The 19,650-nt window shown below is 39.3% G+C and overlaps 1 protein-coding gene across 1 annotated transcript; it reads right to left on the bottom strand.

The window, feature by feature from the left end:
* Positions 1-1,043: 1,043 nt before the first annotated feature.
* On the bottom strand, positions 1,044-19,315 carry LOC128971521 (solute carrier organic anion transporter family member 1A2-like). The gene is made up of 14 exons (XM_054387100.1): positions 19,244-19,315; positions 17,963-18,104; positions 15,905-16,037; positions 14,881-14,987; positions 12,537-12,683; positions 12,123-12,221; positions 9,559-9,792; positions 7,354-7,518; positions 5,515-5,710; positions 4,619-4,784; positions 3,380-3,564; positions 2,682-2,746; positions 2,394-2,511; positions 1,044-1,191 (listed from the first exon to the last, which is right to left on the bottom strand). The coding sequence occupies exons 1-14, from the start codon at positions 19,301-19,303 to the stop codon at positions 1,044-1,046; spliced, it is 1,965 nt and encodes a 654-aa protein (XP_054243075.1). The 5' UTR covers positions 19,304-19,315.
* Between the last annotated feature and the right edge of the window lie 335 nt (positions 19,316-19,650).

The raw sequence follows: 19,650 nt of genomic DNA, 5'->3' as shown, positions 1-19,650 counted from the left end.
GCCACCTGCAGACAAGCCTAAGAAACCTTTGCACTGAAGCCCAACGTGAGGCAGCTACAACCTAGAAGCTAAACGTGGATGCACTATGCTTAAGAAAAGATAGACCTTATGTGACATATACCCTATACCCTATCAGCAGGGGTTTCTGTATGTGTTTTTTTCCTGAAAAATCGTTTAAGGCACCTAAAGGCAAACAGCTCCATCGTCAGTGAACCCCAGATGGATACTGCATTCAGTGCAGCATCACATCTGAGAGAAATAAAAGCTGGACAAAGACCACAAAGAGAACATGGAAAACTGCAATCATGTACCATTCAAAGAATAATTTGACAAGAATGAGAAGGTATAGGATTTAGCAGACAGCAATCTGATGGACAAAATACTCACCAATATCACTCTTATCTCCCTTAATGTGTTAACAAATCCTGAAAGATTTTCCCTGCCCATGCACTGTGCAAACCTTAAAACATGACCACAACACTGCATTAAAAAAAAAATATTTTTTTATTATTATCTCCACAACACCCAGACCATGTCATAAACCAGGTTCCCAATACATCAATCACTTACCCTATGCAGAACAACAAACAGGCCCTGTCTGAAATAATTAAATAAATTTATGGAAAACTCAGACCCAAAGAAAGTACAAATCTTGTCTACAGTCAACAAGAAAGGATGTGGCAGAAGCTGTTGGAGAATTGCAAGGTGAAATCTGGCACTGCTGGAGTCAGTTGCAGAACTCTGTCTACCTTCAGTGAAAACAGGACTGAAAACATAGGTTTCTGCTTCACAGCCCTTTTCTTAGACAAGCCCATCATTTCAAAAGTTTTCTAATTTCTACTCCTTGTTCATTTGCATCAAACACATTTTTCCTGTAACATGTTTGTGAAGTGATATTTTTATTATGTAATTAGGATAGGACTATGTGTAATTCTATAAATCTCTGTCCAAGTGTTCACTAACTAAATTATGAAATCTTCCACAAGGATATAGTCAAAATTTACACTGCAATGTTTTTTCACAATATATCCTGCTTTGAAATGCTATGTCAATGCTTCTTGCATTTCCACTGGTGCATTTAATAAGACCTGGCTTTCAGATTTAAGTTTCTTCTTTAAAATAAGGAGAACGACTGCACTTGGGATATAGGACACTCCACGTAATACAGCTGGCAGGCCAAGATAAAGCCACCTGAAATGGATGAGCTTCATTAATTACATGCATTCATGGGAAAAAAAAAAATCACAAAACCACTTAGTGTACATGGTTATTGCAATGATTGCCCAGCTACTCTGAAGCTTGTGCCCTGTCCTTTTTGGATCTCATGGTAGGTCACAGAATGCTAGGCTTCAGAAGGGAACTCTGGAGATCTAGTCCAACCTCCCTGCTAATGCTGCTATGCCCAGATTAGATTGCACAGGACTGCATCCAGGTGAGTTTTGAAAGTCTCCAGAGAAGGAGATTTCACAACCTCCCTGGGCAGCCTGTTCCAGCATTTAACGACCCTCAAAGTAAAGAAGTTTCTCCCTATGCATAGGTGGAACTGCCTGTGTTCCATTTTGTGTCCATTGACCCTTGTCCTATCACTGGCCACAAGTGAAAAGAGGCCAGTCCCATCAGCATGACCTCCACTCTTTAAATATTTATATGCACTGATAAGATCCCCTCTCATTCTTCTCTTTTCCAGGATAAAGAGCCCTAGGTCTCTCAACCTCACCTTGTAAGGTAAATGCTCTAGTTTCCTAATCATCTGTAAGGCCCTCCATTGGACTCCCTTGAGTATTCTTTGTCCCTCTTGAACTGGGAAGCTTAGAACTGGGCAAAATACTCCATATGTGGTCTCATTAGGGCAGAGTAGATTGGGAGGACAACCTCCCTCAACCTACTGGCCACACTCTTCTTAATGCACCCCAGAATACCCTTGGCCTTCTTGACAATGAGAGCACATTGCTAACTCATGGTGGACTACTTGTCTACCAGCACTCCCAGGCCCTCCACAGAGATGCTTTCTAGCAGGTAAACCCCTAACCTGTACTGAGGCTTGGGGTTATTCCTCCCCAGGTGCAGGGCTCTACACTTGTCCTTGATGATGAATCAACATAAGAACAGAGAATATGTCCATGTCTGTAAAAATGCACCAGCTAATTTCGACAGTGATGTTAAGGCACCTAGGGCTCTTATGGTGTTCTCTGCAGGGAAAAGAGAGACTCCTGAACAGAGCAGCTCAAGCCACCTGAGTAAAACTTCTGAGTACTTATGAACTAGCATTCTTCCAAATCAATCTCTCTAAGACAGAAGCAGTTTGTCTACTAGGAAAATATAAATAGCATAAAGTTCCATCTCTATGCATTGAATAATACAGTAAGGAGGAGAAATTAAAGTAGAAAATATACCTGTATGTGACAATGTCATACATTCTACATGCTCCTTCTTCACCACAAGACATAGTACCCCACTTCAAGCAAGTGCTGTCTATCAAAGCTCCAAAATAAATGGGAGAAGGAATTCCAGCTAAAAATAGTAGTAAAAAAACATTAGCCTGTTTAATAACACATATATATTACAATATGAGCTGTGATTCCTAGTCAAAGCTCCACACTTTATCACAGCAGTGAGAATGAGTAGACTCCTATCATGCTCATAGCCCTGATGGAATCCTTATGTGTTAGAGCTTTTCTTACCAAATACTCTTGAAGCTAGTCCATGGATACCCACTCCAAATGACTTTTCTTCAGGCTTTAGAGACCTGCATGAGAATTAAATTGTACACCAATTACTAGAGGTGAAAATATAATGCTTAAATAATAATATAATAATATATATAAAAATATATATTATATTATTATACTATATAATTATATTATTTATATATATAATAACATAATAACATGAGAATAATAATGCTTAAATCTGTGGGGTTTTTAATTAAAGTCTTCTGCACATTCATCACCTTCTAAACAGACCACTGACTGAAAGAGTTCATCATTCTCATTAGGTGATGTTTACAGACATTCCTTAATTAGGGCTGCCAAAACACAAAAAGAAAAGCTATTGTACTTTCTATTATCATCTACTTGGACTGAGATCAGCACAAAGTGAAAGATAAGTGCCTTAATCCACATTATGTTGATGTGATCAAGAAACACCCATCACACACCTCTCAATCTACAGTCTCAGTCCTACATTAATTCAGGATGTAGCTAATAGCCACAAGCAACAACAGGCTGTAAAGCTGACATGACACTAAACCTTAGCACAGGACAGGAATGAAGATGTAGGATCTTCCTCCATACACCAACAGATTACTAATTTCTGGGCGTGTTTGAGCTCTGAATCAAAATTTCAGTAGGTTTCTTAAGACAAGGACATTCTACTGTACCTTATTAACACCATGTACCCAGGCATGGCTGCTAAGGAAAAAATGAAGCTGCAGACTAGTGACAATATTAAAAAGTAATGAAGCATCCGGTCACAGTTTTCTTCTTCATCACACTGGCCCAGAACTGCAGAGGCGTTTTGAGATGAATACCCTGAGGCTGCAACACAGCTGCAGTTTTCAAATACCTGTCAAAAGAGTGTGTTAATCACTTAGGCTTGTCAGAACTCACTCACTGAGTGTGAAACTTGCACAGTTGGCACTAGCTTACTCCTGCAATGAGTACGTTACACACATGCAGCACTGCATGGCAGCCTCTGTCCCTGTCTGCCAGGCACAGATTCAACCATCATCTGTATGTGGCATATAGGTTAGAGAGGGGGAGGGCCCTGTAGCTTTCTTATGCAGATGGAACTATGCTTCTCAAAGAGTCCATAATCAAGAGAGCCCTCCTATTTCCCAGAACAGCCTGGCTATGTGATCCTTCCAGTAGCGTTAGATTTCATCCTCTTTTTCCTAGCCTAATATGTGGTCTTTCATACATCAGAAAGAAGAAAACAGAGATGTTTGATTGAGGCTGGGTTGCAATATTCTCACCCCAACAATTGCTTCTACTAAAATCATTGAGATTGTCAGAACAAGGGCTTTCAAATGTCAGCCAAGGTGAGCAAGAACATCAGTGTCTGGCCCACGCTGTCATATAATATATCTTTCTAAAATATTTGTAGAGTACAAAGGTTTTCTAAAATGTCTGATTTGGGGTTTTATTGAACTCAGTCTTTTAAAATGTTTTCAATCTAATTAGAACTTCTAAGGATTTTTATATGTTGTGGACTAAGATAACAAAAGTTCTTTCATACCTGGTTACTTGTTTAAGTCTACAGGGTAAGAGTGTCATGATTTCATTAGAATTTCATTATGATGGAAATGTTCTTGGGTGCTCATGTTTCCAGCTGGGGAGACCTTGAGGATAATTTCTCACTCTGTTTTAAGCATTTAAGATTCCTTCAACTATTAAAAGAACAGGAGGCTTCTTCATTATATTCTCTAATTTAAACTTCAAACTAACTTCCACATTTGGTTTGGAATTTCTGTCGCCACCCAATAAATTTGTCCAACTCTATTTATCACCTTCTATATCAATTAAATGTACATCTATGGATATTTCCCACCCTATACGGATATGGATATTTCTCACTTACTATATGTCATGATTACAGCACTACAAAATGTATGCTTTACCACATTTTTTCCAGTTCCTCTTGAGGCTTTACACCCAGCAAGACAAGGTGACACATAAGTGATTCCATTGTTCCCACAAACAGGGTCCCATATTTTAAGTGGGCAATCGCAATCCCTGTTGCAGCCAGCAAGTAGAGTATTTTCTGCATATGAAACTTGCTCTATTCTGAAATACATTTAGAAGGTTAACAAATATTTCAGTAATGAAATACCTACAGTTACCCTTTGCAATGCTTAAAATTCTATTCTAGCTCAAACGTTGATCCAGGACACAATGTTACATGCTCCTATGCTGGAGCGATGGCTTTCTACAGCATATTACATTACATTATATTAGTGTTATCAATTTATAGCATATCCTCTCATCTATGGCAGGTGTATTCTTGACTGGGTATAACCCTTACAGATACACCTCCAAGTACATTTTACAGACACACAACCCTTCCCAACAATTAACGGCAGGCTTCAAATCAAGAAACTGCAGATAAAATATCCTCTGATAAACTCAATATAAATCAAATTCCACTAACCCAGCATAAGATAAAGAAAGGGGTTTGTCCCTGTGTAATTCTGAAATTGCACTCAGGTGTGCCTGATCTGATCAACCACTTTTTATTTTTACCTGCAGTCACTTGACTTGAGTGTATAATTGCATTAGTAAAAGGATTAATACAGGCATGCAATTGCATGAGTCTTGATGTGAATATCTTTTAAAATATACTTTATTGTTTAAAATAGGGATAACAGAAAAATAGATCTACTGGCTCATGCAACAGATAAAACCTTGAGAATTTATATCATTAAAATGTTGCAAAGCTCTCTCTGGCTAACTCTTAACAAGAAAGATCATTCCAGTGTCATAAGACTTAAGTCTTCTTGTGTTGTAAGGAACATACCCTTCATAGGAAACTGTTAGGCCAGCAACTAGTGAAGTATCACAGACAGTCCAATAGGCACCAAAGTAGAGAAGGTATTCCAGTAAAGATACCCAAAATGCTATGTTCGCAGCCTGATAGATATTTATCTTGAATTTCTTCATGAATAAGCCTCCAAAAAAATATCCAACGCATATCACCGGTAAGTTGTAAACACCTATTCAAACAAGTGAAACTTCCAGGTTAACATAAAGGAGACCATAAAAGATACTCATAAGGAAAAACTGTATTTGGCAGACCCATATATTGCCTGTGACTGAATAACTTAACCAGCTAGAAATAGGTCTCTGCTAGTTCTCTTGCATGCTTAAAACATTGGCCAAAGTCAGCAGCAGTTGGTAACTGTTTGGGGAGGAAGCTGGAGCGAAGGACTGAAATGATTCATGGGAAAATTGCAGTCTAGAGCTGCAATCTACTTCCAACACAAAAAATAAAAAAGGTAGGATTTCAATTCAGCCTCCCTAGATGAAAGGGAAATGCAACGGGAGGAGAATCTAGTGGAGGACATCTTGATGCGCAGTGAGAATCACAGGAAGGAGGAAGAGCTTTTCAGTTTGATATGAGATTACTGAAAGTGTTCTTACACTTCCTTGCTGTTTGTTACTTTAATGAAGCAAAGACTTTCTCAAAGACATTTAGAAAGTTGCTCTACACAAGCATCACATGGCTTGGCTGGCTTTACTGCAGGCAGTTTTGGTTCTCTACCAATACTTGACTGTGGATGAAAGTGAGAAAAGGAATTATTAACCCTGAGTTTGGATCCTCTCAGTGTATGTGGTGGATTGAACATTCCAATACAAAACCAAGACATAGTTTGTCTGAAAAACCACCCAGCAATACCATGCCAACACAACACAGATATGATGCATGGCAGTAACATGCCTTTGGATGCACAGCTCCTAAACACTAGTATTAGGGCAAGAGGATCATAGGGGGCAATACACTCATAGGGTCTGAGACATTCTGTGGCAGGCTTTAAAGACAGTGGTAGAGCTACTGTGAAAGACAGGCACAGAAGTATGGGTAGATGTATTTTAAGATGATTCTTCTATAATGATTAAATAAATTCTAGTCTAATTAAGTCACTGTAGTTAAACAGAAGAAAACTCAGAATTTAAGACTTGATAAAGTTGAATCATATAAAGGCTCCTGCAGATTCAGGATATTTGTTTCATGCTAAAACTACTTGCTGTTACCATTTCCCAATGCATGAACACATTATCCTCACTCATAAAAAAAGACAAGGTAATAGAAACAAAAAAAGAGACAGCTATTTGGTCAGTGCTTTGCTCACAGAAAGGTCTGCATACAAAGGAGGATTTAAGGCTTTCAGAAAGCCCAAGACGGATACCTGAGGAGATGATGGGAAGTGCTGGAGGTTGTGTGCAATTTCAGCTATGCACATGTTCAACCCATCTGTGGCTTAAAACTGCTGGTGATATCATTTTCGTGAACATGAAGTCCACCTTCTACTTGATGGTATCCTTTTTAATCAAGATAATACAAGCACTGGGCCCACGCTTTCTCGAGGTAAATTAGCATAACCTCCTTGAGATCAGTGGTGCAACTTTCATATCACAGCTCACCTTTCTGGGCCAGTTCAGAAGATCGGAAGTCAGTTACAAAATTCTGCCCAGAAAATTAGGAGATGCTTAGCGGAAAATTCTATAGAAATATTTGTAGTGTGGAATCTCTCATTCACAGAAGCATTTGCACATGAACATACTCATAAAACCTGTAAGAATATGCATAGAGACTTTGCTGTGTGGTAGAGAAGAACAAAGTAAGATACAAACGTACCAATTAAAAAGATGGCATCTGATGCAGATTTTCCAAACTGCTGTTCCAGATACTTGGGCATGAAGGATATCATGCCATCAAAAGCACTGAACTGTAACACAGTTATGCATATAAATAACATATAAACTGGGTTGCGAAACAGAGCCCTGAGGAATGGGATGAAATCTGGAATAAAATAATGTAATGGGTTAGTGTGATGCTGTATGAAATGAATCACCCATTGCAGAGTGCCTGAGGAGGGAAGAGGGGAAGAGAAATGTCCCTTAACCAGATCAGGCTAATTCTTGTGCTTTGCCAGATACAACCAGCCAATGAATACTTGCTGAGCCCAGGCTACCTCAACATGACTCCTCTACACAAAGATAACCTCACACATGTGCACACCAGTGTGTGCTGCTGCTTATAAAATAAAATTTTAAAAAATAATTTTAAAAAAATCACAGCAATAACCTTTTCATAAAAGCTTTCTGAAACTTTTAGTTTTCTAAAACTTTTAGCTGTACGGTGAGTGAACTTTGCACCTACAGATCAGCAGCAGAAGCTACCACCCCACCATTCCTATTCCTTTTTCACTCTTCCTATGCCCTCAGAGTATTCACCAAAACCCTTTTCCTGCACCTGGAATGCAAAGGGACAAGAAGGAGGAAGGGGTGAAAACACATTAGATAGCTGTGACAACCTGTCCCCAGAGGTATAATCACTGATTTTAGTTAGTGTTCCTGTCAGTGATGGGACAGAAGAGGTCTGAAGAGGGATGGGACAGCAGTTATTCCCACTGTTCTTTCAGTATCTGGATCTGCCAGTCTTCAGCCAAGTAACCATCTGAGAAATTAATTTCCACAGGTCTTTTCTCTGTATAATGCCTATTAAGTCAGGATCTGGACCATAAAACCCCCACAATTCCCCTTCCTCTAATGCTCTCTATTAATTAATGTGCTGAGCTATTGTCAAGAAACTGTGGAAAGCATCTGTAAACAATGGCTGTGCTTCATCACAAGTGAGGACCACATAGGACACACAGATATCTTTCTGAGGTAGGCAAATAATTTAGCAGAATTGGATCTGCATGCAAGTCTTGCAAAAATTATTCAAATATCCAAAACACTGTAAATAATCTGCCTTTTTTTTTTTTTTTTTAATATGTGCCATGTAGTTCATAATCAACCCTTTCTGGAAAATAGATTAATTTTAACTATAAATAATTCAGCTTTCAACTTGAAATCCCTGGTGACTGAAAAAAGCTATCTGAACACATCCTGGTCAATTGGCTGTAAGTGGCCCTGCTTGAGCAGGCAGTTGGACCAGGTGACCTCTAGTGGTTCCTTCCAATATCAACCAGTCTGTGAACTGAAAAGATTCTTTATTCAGGATATTCAGGGAGAGTGAACATTTGTATCCACAAAGAGAGGGAATGATAAATAGAACGTAAGCCCTGAAGGACTCTGGAGTACTAGGACCCACAGCTTGAGCTAAGAACCTTTCCTCACCAGAGGAGTACTTGATTAATGAAATCCTAAAAGGGCACATGACAGCAGATACAGACACCATGTTTATCAAAATTAAGTTGCAATATGAGTCAAGATTGGAGTACTCACTTCTCAGCATGGTGAATTTGCAGGACTCTGCTTGAAACACCATGGAAAGGTAGTGCCTGGCACTTGGCACTTACTTTCTGAAAAATGAAGTTCTTGTCAAGGGGCCCTGAGCTAGGTGTACAAACCCATGAGACTACTCTGAAAATCACAGCCTTTGGCATATTCTATAAACCTATATTTCCAACTAGTACAAAAAAATGGAAGGTTAAAAAAAGAGCTTCTTACAGATATACAGATCTGAAAGACCACAGATGTGAAAGTTGCCAGTGGTATCAGGAATAACTGTAACTCAACTAGTTCCCTGTTCAACAGCCATTAAATGTTATGAGACACAAGTCAGTTGCCTTTTATGGCTTTGAGAAGGACTCTTGGATACATACACCTGAAATGCAAGAGGGGGAAGGAGTGAATTCAGATCCTGGATCTATGGAATTAACTTTCTTCCTCCGAAAGAAGCCATTCTAAATCCCCATGCAAACTCTCTGTACTACAGGGAGAAGAAAAACAGTGTGCATTTCATATCTTGGATCTATCTTCACTTATAACAATACAGAGACATAAATTGCATCTTAAGGACTAAATTAAGGAGGAAATGAAATACATAACTTGCCTTTAGCAATTTCATACATGGTCTGTTTTTCTTCAGTTTTCTCATTTTCTTGCAATGGTGCTACACTTCTTTCATTTGTCTCCTCAAGTTCATTGGTTTCTCCTTCCTTCACAAGTGACTTGGGCAAAAACCAAAAAGGTATTCCTGCTAGAAGATTCAGTGATGCACAAATCAAAATGCCCAACCACCACGCTCCAACCCAGCGTGCATCGGTAACTGTGATAGTTATCTCCTCTAAAAAACAAACAAAAACAAAACCACAAACAAACAAAACACCACAAAAGAAAAAACACAAACAAAAACCCCACAGATCTTATATTAGTTCAGAAACACTCTTTGCTGTCATTGTGCTTTCCTAGTCATCTCTGACATGTGACATATAAAAGCATTGTAGAGATTCTTAAAATGAGACTGATGAAAGGGAATAGTTAGTCTCCAGTTTTCTTTTCTGATGCTGCTTTCTGGTGAATTTCGATGTTTTGCATTAAATTAATTCTGGTTCTCTCCTATGTTAAACCAGATGACACAATTGTTCCTCAAGCAATTTGTATGCAGATACATAATCACAAAGAATCACAGAACTTTAGGGGTTGGAAGGCACCTCAAAAGATCGTCAATTCCAACCCCCCTGCCAGAGCAGGATCACCTGGAGTAGGTCACACAGGAAGACATCCAGGCAGGTTTGGAATGTCTCCAGAAAAGGAGGCTCAACAACCTCTCTGGGCAGCCTGCTCCCAGGCTCTGTCACCCTCACAGTAAGTTCACATGGAACCACCTATGCTCCAGCTTGCACCCATTGCCCCTTTGTCCTATCCCCAGGCATCACTGAGCAGAGCCTGGCTCTGTCCTCCTGACACTCACCCTTCACATCTTTATAAACATGAATGAGGTCACCCCTCAGTTTCCTCTTCTCCCAGCTAAAGAGACTCAGCTCCTTCAGCCATTCCTTATCAGGGATATGTTCCACACCCTTCAGCATCTTTCTGGCTCTGTGCTGGACTCTTTCAAGCAGTTCCCTGACGTTCTTCTTGAACTGAGGGCCCCAGAACTGGACACAATATTCCAGATGTGGCCTCACCAAGGCAGAGTAGATGTGGAGGAGAACCTCTCTTGACCTACTAACCACTCCCTTTCTAATCCATCCCAGGTTGCCATTGGCCTTCTTGGATGCAAGGGCACATTGCTGGCTCATGGTCATCATTCTGTCCACCAGGACCCCCAAGTCCCTTTCCTCTGCACTGCTCTTCAACAGTTCTGTCCCAAACTTATAATGGTCCATGGGGTTGTTTTTTCCCAGATGCAAGACTTGTCCTTGTCATGGTAGGGCCATGACATGGCCCAGGTCAAACCCAGACAGGCCTTAAGATGTGTCTAGACAGGGTCTCTTTCTCTCCCCTCCTTCCTGCAGGGAAACAGGACAATGCAGGAAAAAGAACAAAGGCGACAGGACTCCTGCCTGTCTGGTAAACAAGATGTTTATCTGGGTGAGAGCTGCCCACTGCTGCCCACTGCTCCCCCAGAAACAAAGTCTTTGCTTCTGCCTTTTATGGCTATAGCCTGGCAGAATGCCTTTCCATTGGGTAGCTACACGTTAGCTTCAGTGCCCCACTGGACCAAATCGATCTCTGGCAATTTGTATATATGCAAGTGACTTGGTAGTCACCCTTGCCTTGCCTTACTTCAAATCTTGCTTCAAACCTTGCTTCAAGCCTACTTGGACCCGTCTCGTAGAAGCTGCCTCAAGTTGCCCTCCCCTGCCTCGAGTGCCTGGTCCAGAGCCTGGGATAAAGCCACGAGCCATACACATGCAAGCCGGAGAAGCCACGAGCCTAGAAGTCGAATCCACCTTGTCTGCTTCCCCTTGCCACCAGAACCGTGCCGTGCCTCAGTTTACCAGAAACCAAGCAAGTGTCCGTCACAACAAGCGTCGTTAACTGCCCGCCGTCCACTGAAGCCAGATCAGCCTGGGACCACACGGGAAACTCTCACACAGCAGCAGCAGCAGCATCCCCATGTGGGTAAAACTAGCTGCGAGTAATTAGTTCGTTGCCCTTTGGGTTTAAAGGTTCTTATTGAGCCTCCTCCCACTGTGATTGAGCACTATTTGCTCTCAGGAATCTTCTCTTTCCAAGTTGTTGCCTCCTAATTTGCATAGAATAATTTGTATTTTGCCCTAAGACTGCATATTCCCATTGTAAATACATCTTCCAACCGTACAATGATCCTATTTAACAAAATTTGGTGTGTTTTTATTAATAAAGGGTTAACATTAATATTTTTATTAATACCTGTTTGCCATATTGTTTATTGTTGTTGTGAGGGTAATCAATTAATAATTTCCTCCCCTTGACCACAACAGTCTTTGTTGGATTTCATTCATTTGATATGTGTGAATTCAGGCCTTTTATTGGACTGAACTTTGCACACACATTCTGTGGAAACACCAGTAAACTCAGATAAAATGAAGACATCTCATGTTAGCAAAGAAATCTCTTTTAGTGCTGATGAATATACCACTGTGTTTACTGACTTATATGTAAGATTTTATAGATTTCATCTATTACCTGCATCTACTGATCCCAGATCAACAAACAGTTCTGCACAGAATGATGCCAGCAAGCAACCAAGGAAGGGGCCAACTACAGTTGCTGTATGTAGACATCCTAAATTATGGAAAGGAATAAACACACTAAATTATTACCTGGACATAATTATTTTCTTGAATTGTGGTATATGTTTAGGACAGCTCTACTGAATAGATGTTTACATCTAAAAATGGCCTCATTTCCACGTGTTCATCTCTGGTTAAATTACATCTTTTACAGTTATTTTGATATAATTATTTTGATAAGGCAATCATGTCTGTCTTCTCTCTTCCTTTGTTGGTCCGAAGAGAGTCATAATAATCCTTGCTTTTCCTTTTGTTTTTGTGCAGGTTTGTTTGGGGGAGGGGAGTTATCACGAAAGGATAGACTTACCCAGGTAGAAAGGTGAATTCTCTGCTTTGGCAAAATCCTCCAAATATGAAATGCCTAAAGGCATGATGGGAGTTTCACCCATCCCTCGTACTATGTTTCCAATCATGACAAATATCCACAGCAAGGACCCAGGCTCTTTTTCACATTCTATGAATAAAATAAGCAGCTGGAATTAATATTTTATTCTAATTTTTAATTGAAGGGCCTCGAGCACATGATTTATGAGGAGCATCTGAGGGAGCTGGGGTTGTGGCTGGAGTCTGGAGAAGAGGAGGCTGATGGGAGACCTCATCACTCTCTACACCTACCTGAAGGGAGGTTGGAGCGAGGAGGGGGCAGCCTCTTCTCCTTGGTGCCAAGAGACAGGACTAGAGAAAATGGTTAGAAGCTGTGCCAGGGAAGGCTGCCCATTTCAGTGCTCTGTGACCCTTACACTATAGAAGTTCTTCCTCATGTTGAGATGGAACTTCCTGTGCTGCAGTTTACATCCATTGCCCCTTGTCCTATCTCAGGGCACAAGCGATCAGAGGCTGTCCCTTCCCTCTTGATACCCAGCCCCAGGCTATTTATATACATTTATTAGATCCCCTCTCAATTGTCTTCTCTTGAGACTAAAAAGCCCCAGGTCTCTCAGCCTTTCCTCATCAGGCAGTGCTCCAGTCCCTCAACTCTCGTTTATCAATCCTCTACATAAGTCAGTAGAAGAATACCATGCTGCAGTACAGTCCTTTTTGTGCCACATCAGGATAGTTACATCAGGAACTATATGACCTTTAGCACTTCCTTTCTCTTCCTGAACTCAAATTTCTTCATCCCATACAATCTACTTCAGGCTCCGCTGTTCTGTCTGGTTCACTTTGTCATGCTGAGACTTCTCATTGCCAATTTGTCAATAAATTAAAACCATGTTTGTTAGCAGCAACTGATGATTTTCTAAATGAAAGCATTCCTGTCCAGAGAGAAAGCTTGGACATCCTGTACCAATGTCAGATTGTATTAGCAAACATGGGTGAAGCAATCCACATGCACAGGTGGTCCAATCCAAACCAGTTTCTGCGTCACACATTAGGTGGACTGATATGTATGAATGTCACTGATTTGCTGGTCCATAAACTATTAATCACCTTACCCAAGTATAATCACAGGATGGAAGATCTGTGGGTTCTAATGTGCATATGGAATGGCTGTATAATTTAAGAAGATGCTTTACCTTTATATAACTTAAAAGAAGATTAATGAAATGAAATTTATGAAATGAAGAAAACTGTATCTGAAATCTTCACATGAAAGATAATACCAAGTGCTATTAAGTGTATAATTTTCTCATTTTTTCTTTGTGAAGATGGAAAATTAATACCCTAAGTGGCACATAGTTTTGGAAAGCTTAGAAGCCACATCCATTACTACATGGAGACACAGAAAACTACAACATGACACCACCATGGTTTTACATCACTGTGTCAGATGTGATTCAGCTTTAGCACACATTGATGAAACCCTCTCACAAATACCATTAACTGTGGGGCTCATCTCACCTAATTTGGGCTGTCCATCACTCATATACATTTCCAACAATCATTAGGTGCATCCAGGAGGTTATCTGACCCACCCTAAAGTACAGGCCATGAACATCCTTACAGCAAAAGACACACTCTGCAAGAGTTCTAACAATCAAGGGAGCCTAAGGAGATAGTTCAGACTGAATGACAGAGTTCTAACAATCAAGGGAGCCTAAGGAGATAGTTCAGACTGAATGACATAGATAATCCAAACCTCATTGTGAGACCTTTTGACTTCATAGTAATTTTATATGCATATTGCTAGTGCACATGCATGATTCAGTCTCCCATTATTAGTTGTAGCCTAGTTTAAATTACTTTCTCTTTTCTCTAAAAGAAAGTGGAATTTATATTTTTGCTCTCTCTCTGTTTCTCATTCTTTTATTTTTTGTGTAGTACTACAAAAAACATCCTGACACCTACGCACTGGCCAAATATGCTTCTCACCACCTCACAGTATCACAGTGTTTCAAGTCAAAAAGAGGACTATTTCTGAGAACAACTTGGTGTTCTATTTCCCCAAAATGAACTGACAGGGATATTAACAAACCAGTTCAGGTACTGTGAAAACTGTATGAAACAAACAAACAAACAAACAAACAAGCTTCAGCTCTTGAGTCACAGATTAAAGAAACAAGAAGGCTAGGATATTTCCTGACCTCTAGACAAAAAGTACATGTCAAAAGCAGGACCCTGAAATAACTGCTAGTAAAAGTAAAGTCCTATTTGCTTAAACACTTAAAAACTGAGGGGAAAAGTATTAGCAGCCATTGGAAGAGTCATACCTGTTGATGGATCCTCTGCAGGTAATGAGAACAAGCTTTGATTAACAAGGCACACAGGCATGACTGAGAAATTCTCCCTCTGTGAAATACTGCTTTCAATATGGTACCTGTTTGAATCAAAGGAAAGCATGTACAGGTTAAGAGGAAATAATATATATCTGTACTTCATAATATATATAATAATGTATCTCTGTACTTCATATATCTGTACTTCAGTAATAAGCTATTGTAGTGAAGTAATGAAGAAGAATGCATGGCTATAGGAAGAAGAAAACCAACATCAAAAGTTAACTGAGCCTCAGTAAAAAATCTAGCTAGGAACAAAGGTAACTGTAGCAGGAAATCAACCCTATGCTTTACCTGGACTGTTACCTAGCCTCTGATATCATCTTGTAACAGATGCTTCTGGAGGAGTTGATGAAACACTCTAATGAAATCTCTCATACCACCCTCTCCTCTATTCCTCCTATATTCTCATCTAATTTACACTCTGATCAGAGAGCGCCACCAATGCTGTCAGAACCATGCTACATCGGACATAACATCAGAGGACCTTCTGCTCTCCAAAGATATCTCACCTATTAAAATATAAACAAGAATAAGTGAGTACTTTGTTAAGCCAAGCAAAAATAGCAGAAAAGTTGTTTAGAAAAGTCACTGTAAGGGCCTTGACAACACAGCAATCAGGTATGACCCAGGCTCCAGACTGAAGACATCTTTAAAAAAATCATCACAGTATATCACAGGCCACAGTTTCTTCAGAGAGTCCACACAGGAGTTAACACAAGGATAAAGGCAAAGGCAAGAGAAGGACCCAGCAGAGGGGTGACTCTTCTCGGGAAGTGATGGGTGACTTTTAAAGCCATCTTACAAGCAAAACAAAACAAGCTGCTCTACAATTATGCTATCATATCCATGCTCAGCAAAGTGTCTCTCAATAAGCAGCACTGTGTCAGTAGGAGAGATTATTGGTTAAGGCAAGCAAGGATCAGAGAATCTACTGTCAGCTGAGAAAAACACTCACCTTCCAAACAGGAAGTGAGGAAGTGATATCAAAAGACATCCAAATGACAGAACTGTGCAGCCAAAAGCAATTATTCTGGGTCTGTGAAGCTTTGCTCCAAAGTAACTCACGAATGCTATCAGCAGCAAGTTGCCTGCAAAGAGAATCTGATTCATGTTTACAAACCAAGGGATCCTTGTAACCTTTTAAAGTACAACACAAATTTGGTTATACCTTACTAGCTCAACATCTGTTACCTTTCTTGTCTTGTAAAAGCTATAACTAATCAGGGAACTGCCAAAATGACACAGCAATTGCCTGCTCTCTGTGACCTTTTTCTGGAAGAGTTATACACTGCATGCAAAGACAATGGGAATAGAAGGCAAAACAGAAATGACACCAGAGTGAGAAAATATTTTTAACTTCATCTTTGTAGAGAAGAAATTTCCTACTACTCTACCTAAAGCCTAGACCCAGGGGCTGCAGAATAATAGCTGGTTTAGGAAATTATTCTTCTGGGATCCTCTATTTTGCAATGTGTGGAAAATTAAAGAAGTATGTATCCAATTGGTTTGGTACTGCAAATAATAAAAACAAGATCACATAACAAGATAAAAGAATAATAAATTCATATTAACTTCAGTAACAGTTTGAAAGGAATAAAAATGTATAGATTTTTGTACCTAGTATAATTTTAAAATACAAATGTGCTAACAGTCTTCATTCTTTTCTCCTCCAGTTTCACTTCAGGAGCAGCTGGTTTTTCTCTACTCTTCATTTATTGCCATGCAACTAAGAGGAGAATCAGGCTGCATGTTATGAATCAGGTCCCATAAAAATAGCAATTTAGTAGTCGCACACCTACTAATTTTGTGATCTTTTTGTCAAAAGAACAAAAACATCTCTGACTGATGAGCATCATGCTCTGAAAGAAGATAACATCCTTTTTATGTATAATTGCTAGACAGACTGTATTGAACCAGTGACTTGAATGACACTTGAAGATGTACATGGTCCTAATAAGTTGCTTCTGTCTGCACTGATTCTTAATAATTTCAAATACTATTCTGATTACCCACAATAATGCCACAACATGTTATAGAAAAATGAAAATGAGAGGATAATTTATTTAATATCTTAAGCCTTTTATATATCACTTCATTAATTTTGGCCATTTCGTATTTCTCCTTATCAAAAGCAAAAATGTATCCTGACTACTCCTTCTCTAACTTTAAGCCGTCCATTAGACTGCTCTGCAGGCAGCAGCAAGGTGTTGCCCAGAGTTTCCTCTTCTTGCACACACAAATATAGGTGACCAGGAGAAGGGGGAGAAGGAGCCTTGACTCCCCTCCTCATCAACGTACATGAGCATGTGCTGACCATTTTCTCAGCAGAGCCAGAGGTAATAAAAATGTACATTGTGACTTTAGGGTATAAAACATATCTGCTGAGGATCTTTATTTAGATGAGTTTGAACATATCAAGCCTTTTGTTTGATCTTTTTGGCAATGACAAGACATAGGCTTAGCACTGGGCAATAAGATTAACTGATAGGCTAGGTATGTGTCACTAAAAGTAGAACTGGGAACTTTCTTTGCAGTTGTACAGATACAAAATCTTGAAATACTATTGAGTTTGAGTAAGGAGACAATCCAACCCACTTCGAAGTCACTGATTAAAAGAATTGTAAAATGGTGAATATAACCTTAAATTCAAACAAAGTTTATAAAATATTTCTGGTTTGTTCAGAAAGATTCATTACAAAGCTTATAAACTAGTTCAATTTTGTTAGATGTCTTAAGATAATGCAGGAATTAGCTGAACCAGATTTTACTCCTAAACTTCCTCATTTAGAATCACAGAATCAGTCAGGGTTGGAAGGGACCACAAGGATCATCCAGTTCCAATTTAAATTGTCATGTTAGTTTCCAAGATGCTAGATATGTGAGTACCAGCTGGAACAGTAGGATAATATTAGTCACATATGGTAATCAACATGGACATAAGAGTCACTAATACATTGCTCAGCCAACACAATAGATACTCAAAGAATAAAAAAAAACTAAAATGAGTTATTACCAATTTCAAAGCTTCCATTAATGATCCCCACTAAAGAAGCTGGTATATTAAATTGTTTCTCTATCTGTGTGTACATGCTGTTCATGTAAGCACCAGACATCGTTTTACCAACAAATGCAAGTGATAGTGTCAGCAGAAATACCTAGAAGGAAAGAAGAGAATGCATTATAAATTTGAACTTTTGTATTTAGGAACATTCCACAGTGATTTTCCCCACCAAAGATGTGCTTCCAGGTAAACTAAGTGAATGGTTCTGCTCCACTGATACATGTGTAAACCCTAGTATCTACCCTTGTCCACAGAGTTATGGTTTCTCTAAAGAAAAAAAAAAGGCAACACAACAACAACAACAAAAAAGAACTATTTTGTTCTTCACCTGCTCCCATTGAACAAATCTATCTTCAGAAACCTTAAGCCCCTTTTCCCAGCCAAGACAGGCACAGCACGACCTCTCCACTGCGTGTCTGCTGCAAGATTGCCATCTGCAGGACTTGAAAATCGTTTGCAGCCAGGCCCAGATGCAAAGACCTTTGCACTCTTTGCTCATCTGAATGACAAATAACTTGCAGAACTAAAACAATTTCCTTTGATTGAATTGCTTGATCTTGTATCCCCTCTCTCATCTCGATAGAGGTCAAGAGCCTGGAACAAGTCATTTAGAACTGGAATAAACTGTGTGTCCTTGTCATAAGAATCCAAAATCAACTGGCAGCAAAAGAAAAAATTAATATGAATATATGCAATGGCATTCAAATCCTATAGGGTCGTTAAAACCATTATTTATGAAATTAAATCAATAGTGTTTTTAAATACATCTGTTGCAAATGCTGAAGAGCACAAGCAATGTATTTGGACGTTGATTTACTACTAAAGCCAAGTTATTTTACAGCATTTTATAGCATTTCTTGATGACTGGAATAGTTTAGGGTGCGTCAACAGCCAATTTTTACTGCCATGTCATAGTCAGTGAGGTCCATTTCACTGATTTAAGATGGAAAAATAAATGTGTCAGAAGAGGAGGATCATACAAATTCAGAGGTGGAGCTTCAAAGGAGCAACCAATCATACCTCCAACACATCATAGACTGTAAAAGTTCAGGGACATAAAAAGCAACAGGATTGCTTACAAACTTGCCTCACTTTGGTTAAGGTATTAAGGATAAGGAAGGAAACAGAGCTTATTCATTCATTTAGTCTTGATAGTAATTTCTACCAAACTATTCTCAAGTGCAAGTCCTTACGGTTCTGTGTTGATACGAAACTGCTAAAATATTTCTGTACCTTCAGCTTGGAAATGCAACAGATTTTGTCCTCTGCATGTGGCTTCTTAGCTTCCTTCATGTTGCCTTTTTAAATTGATCCTGATGCCTGAGTCTGTCCAATGATCCCATTAGAGTATTGGAAAAGATGAAAGAAAAAAAAGAAATATTTTCATCCCATATTTGCAAAAATTCCAATTCTTTCTAAGATATTTGATATGTGAGCATCTTCACTGCAGGCTGGGTTCCAACAAAAGCTGCAAGTCTATACACTTTATTGCAATAAAGGCAATTTGATATGTGCTATTTATCTCAGATACTGACTGCTGTCAGAACCATACAACCAGTAAGCAAGGAACAGCGAGAAGAAATATTCTGAGGGCAAGTTTGTCTGTAATACAGCTTTTCAGTCCTCTTCACAAGCATTTG

Source organism: Indicator indicator, chromosome 14, assembly GCF_027791375.1.
Source record: "Indicator indicator isolate 239-I01 chromosome 14, UM_Iind_1.1, whole genome shotgun sequence".
NCBI lineage: Eukaryota > Metazoa > Chordata > Aves > Piciformes > Indicatoridae > Indicator > Indicator indicator.
This window is presented reverse-complemented; position numbering and strand designations above follow the sequence as displayed.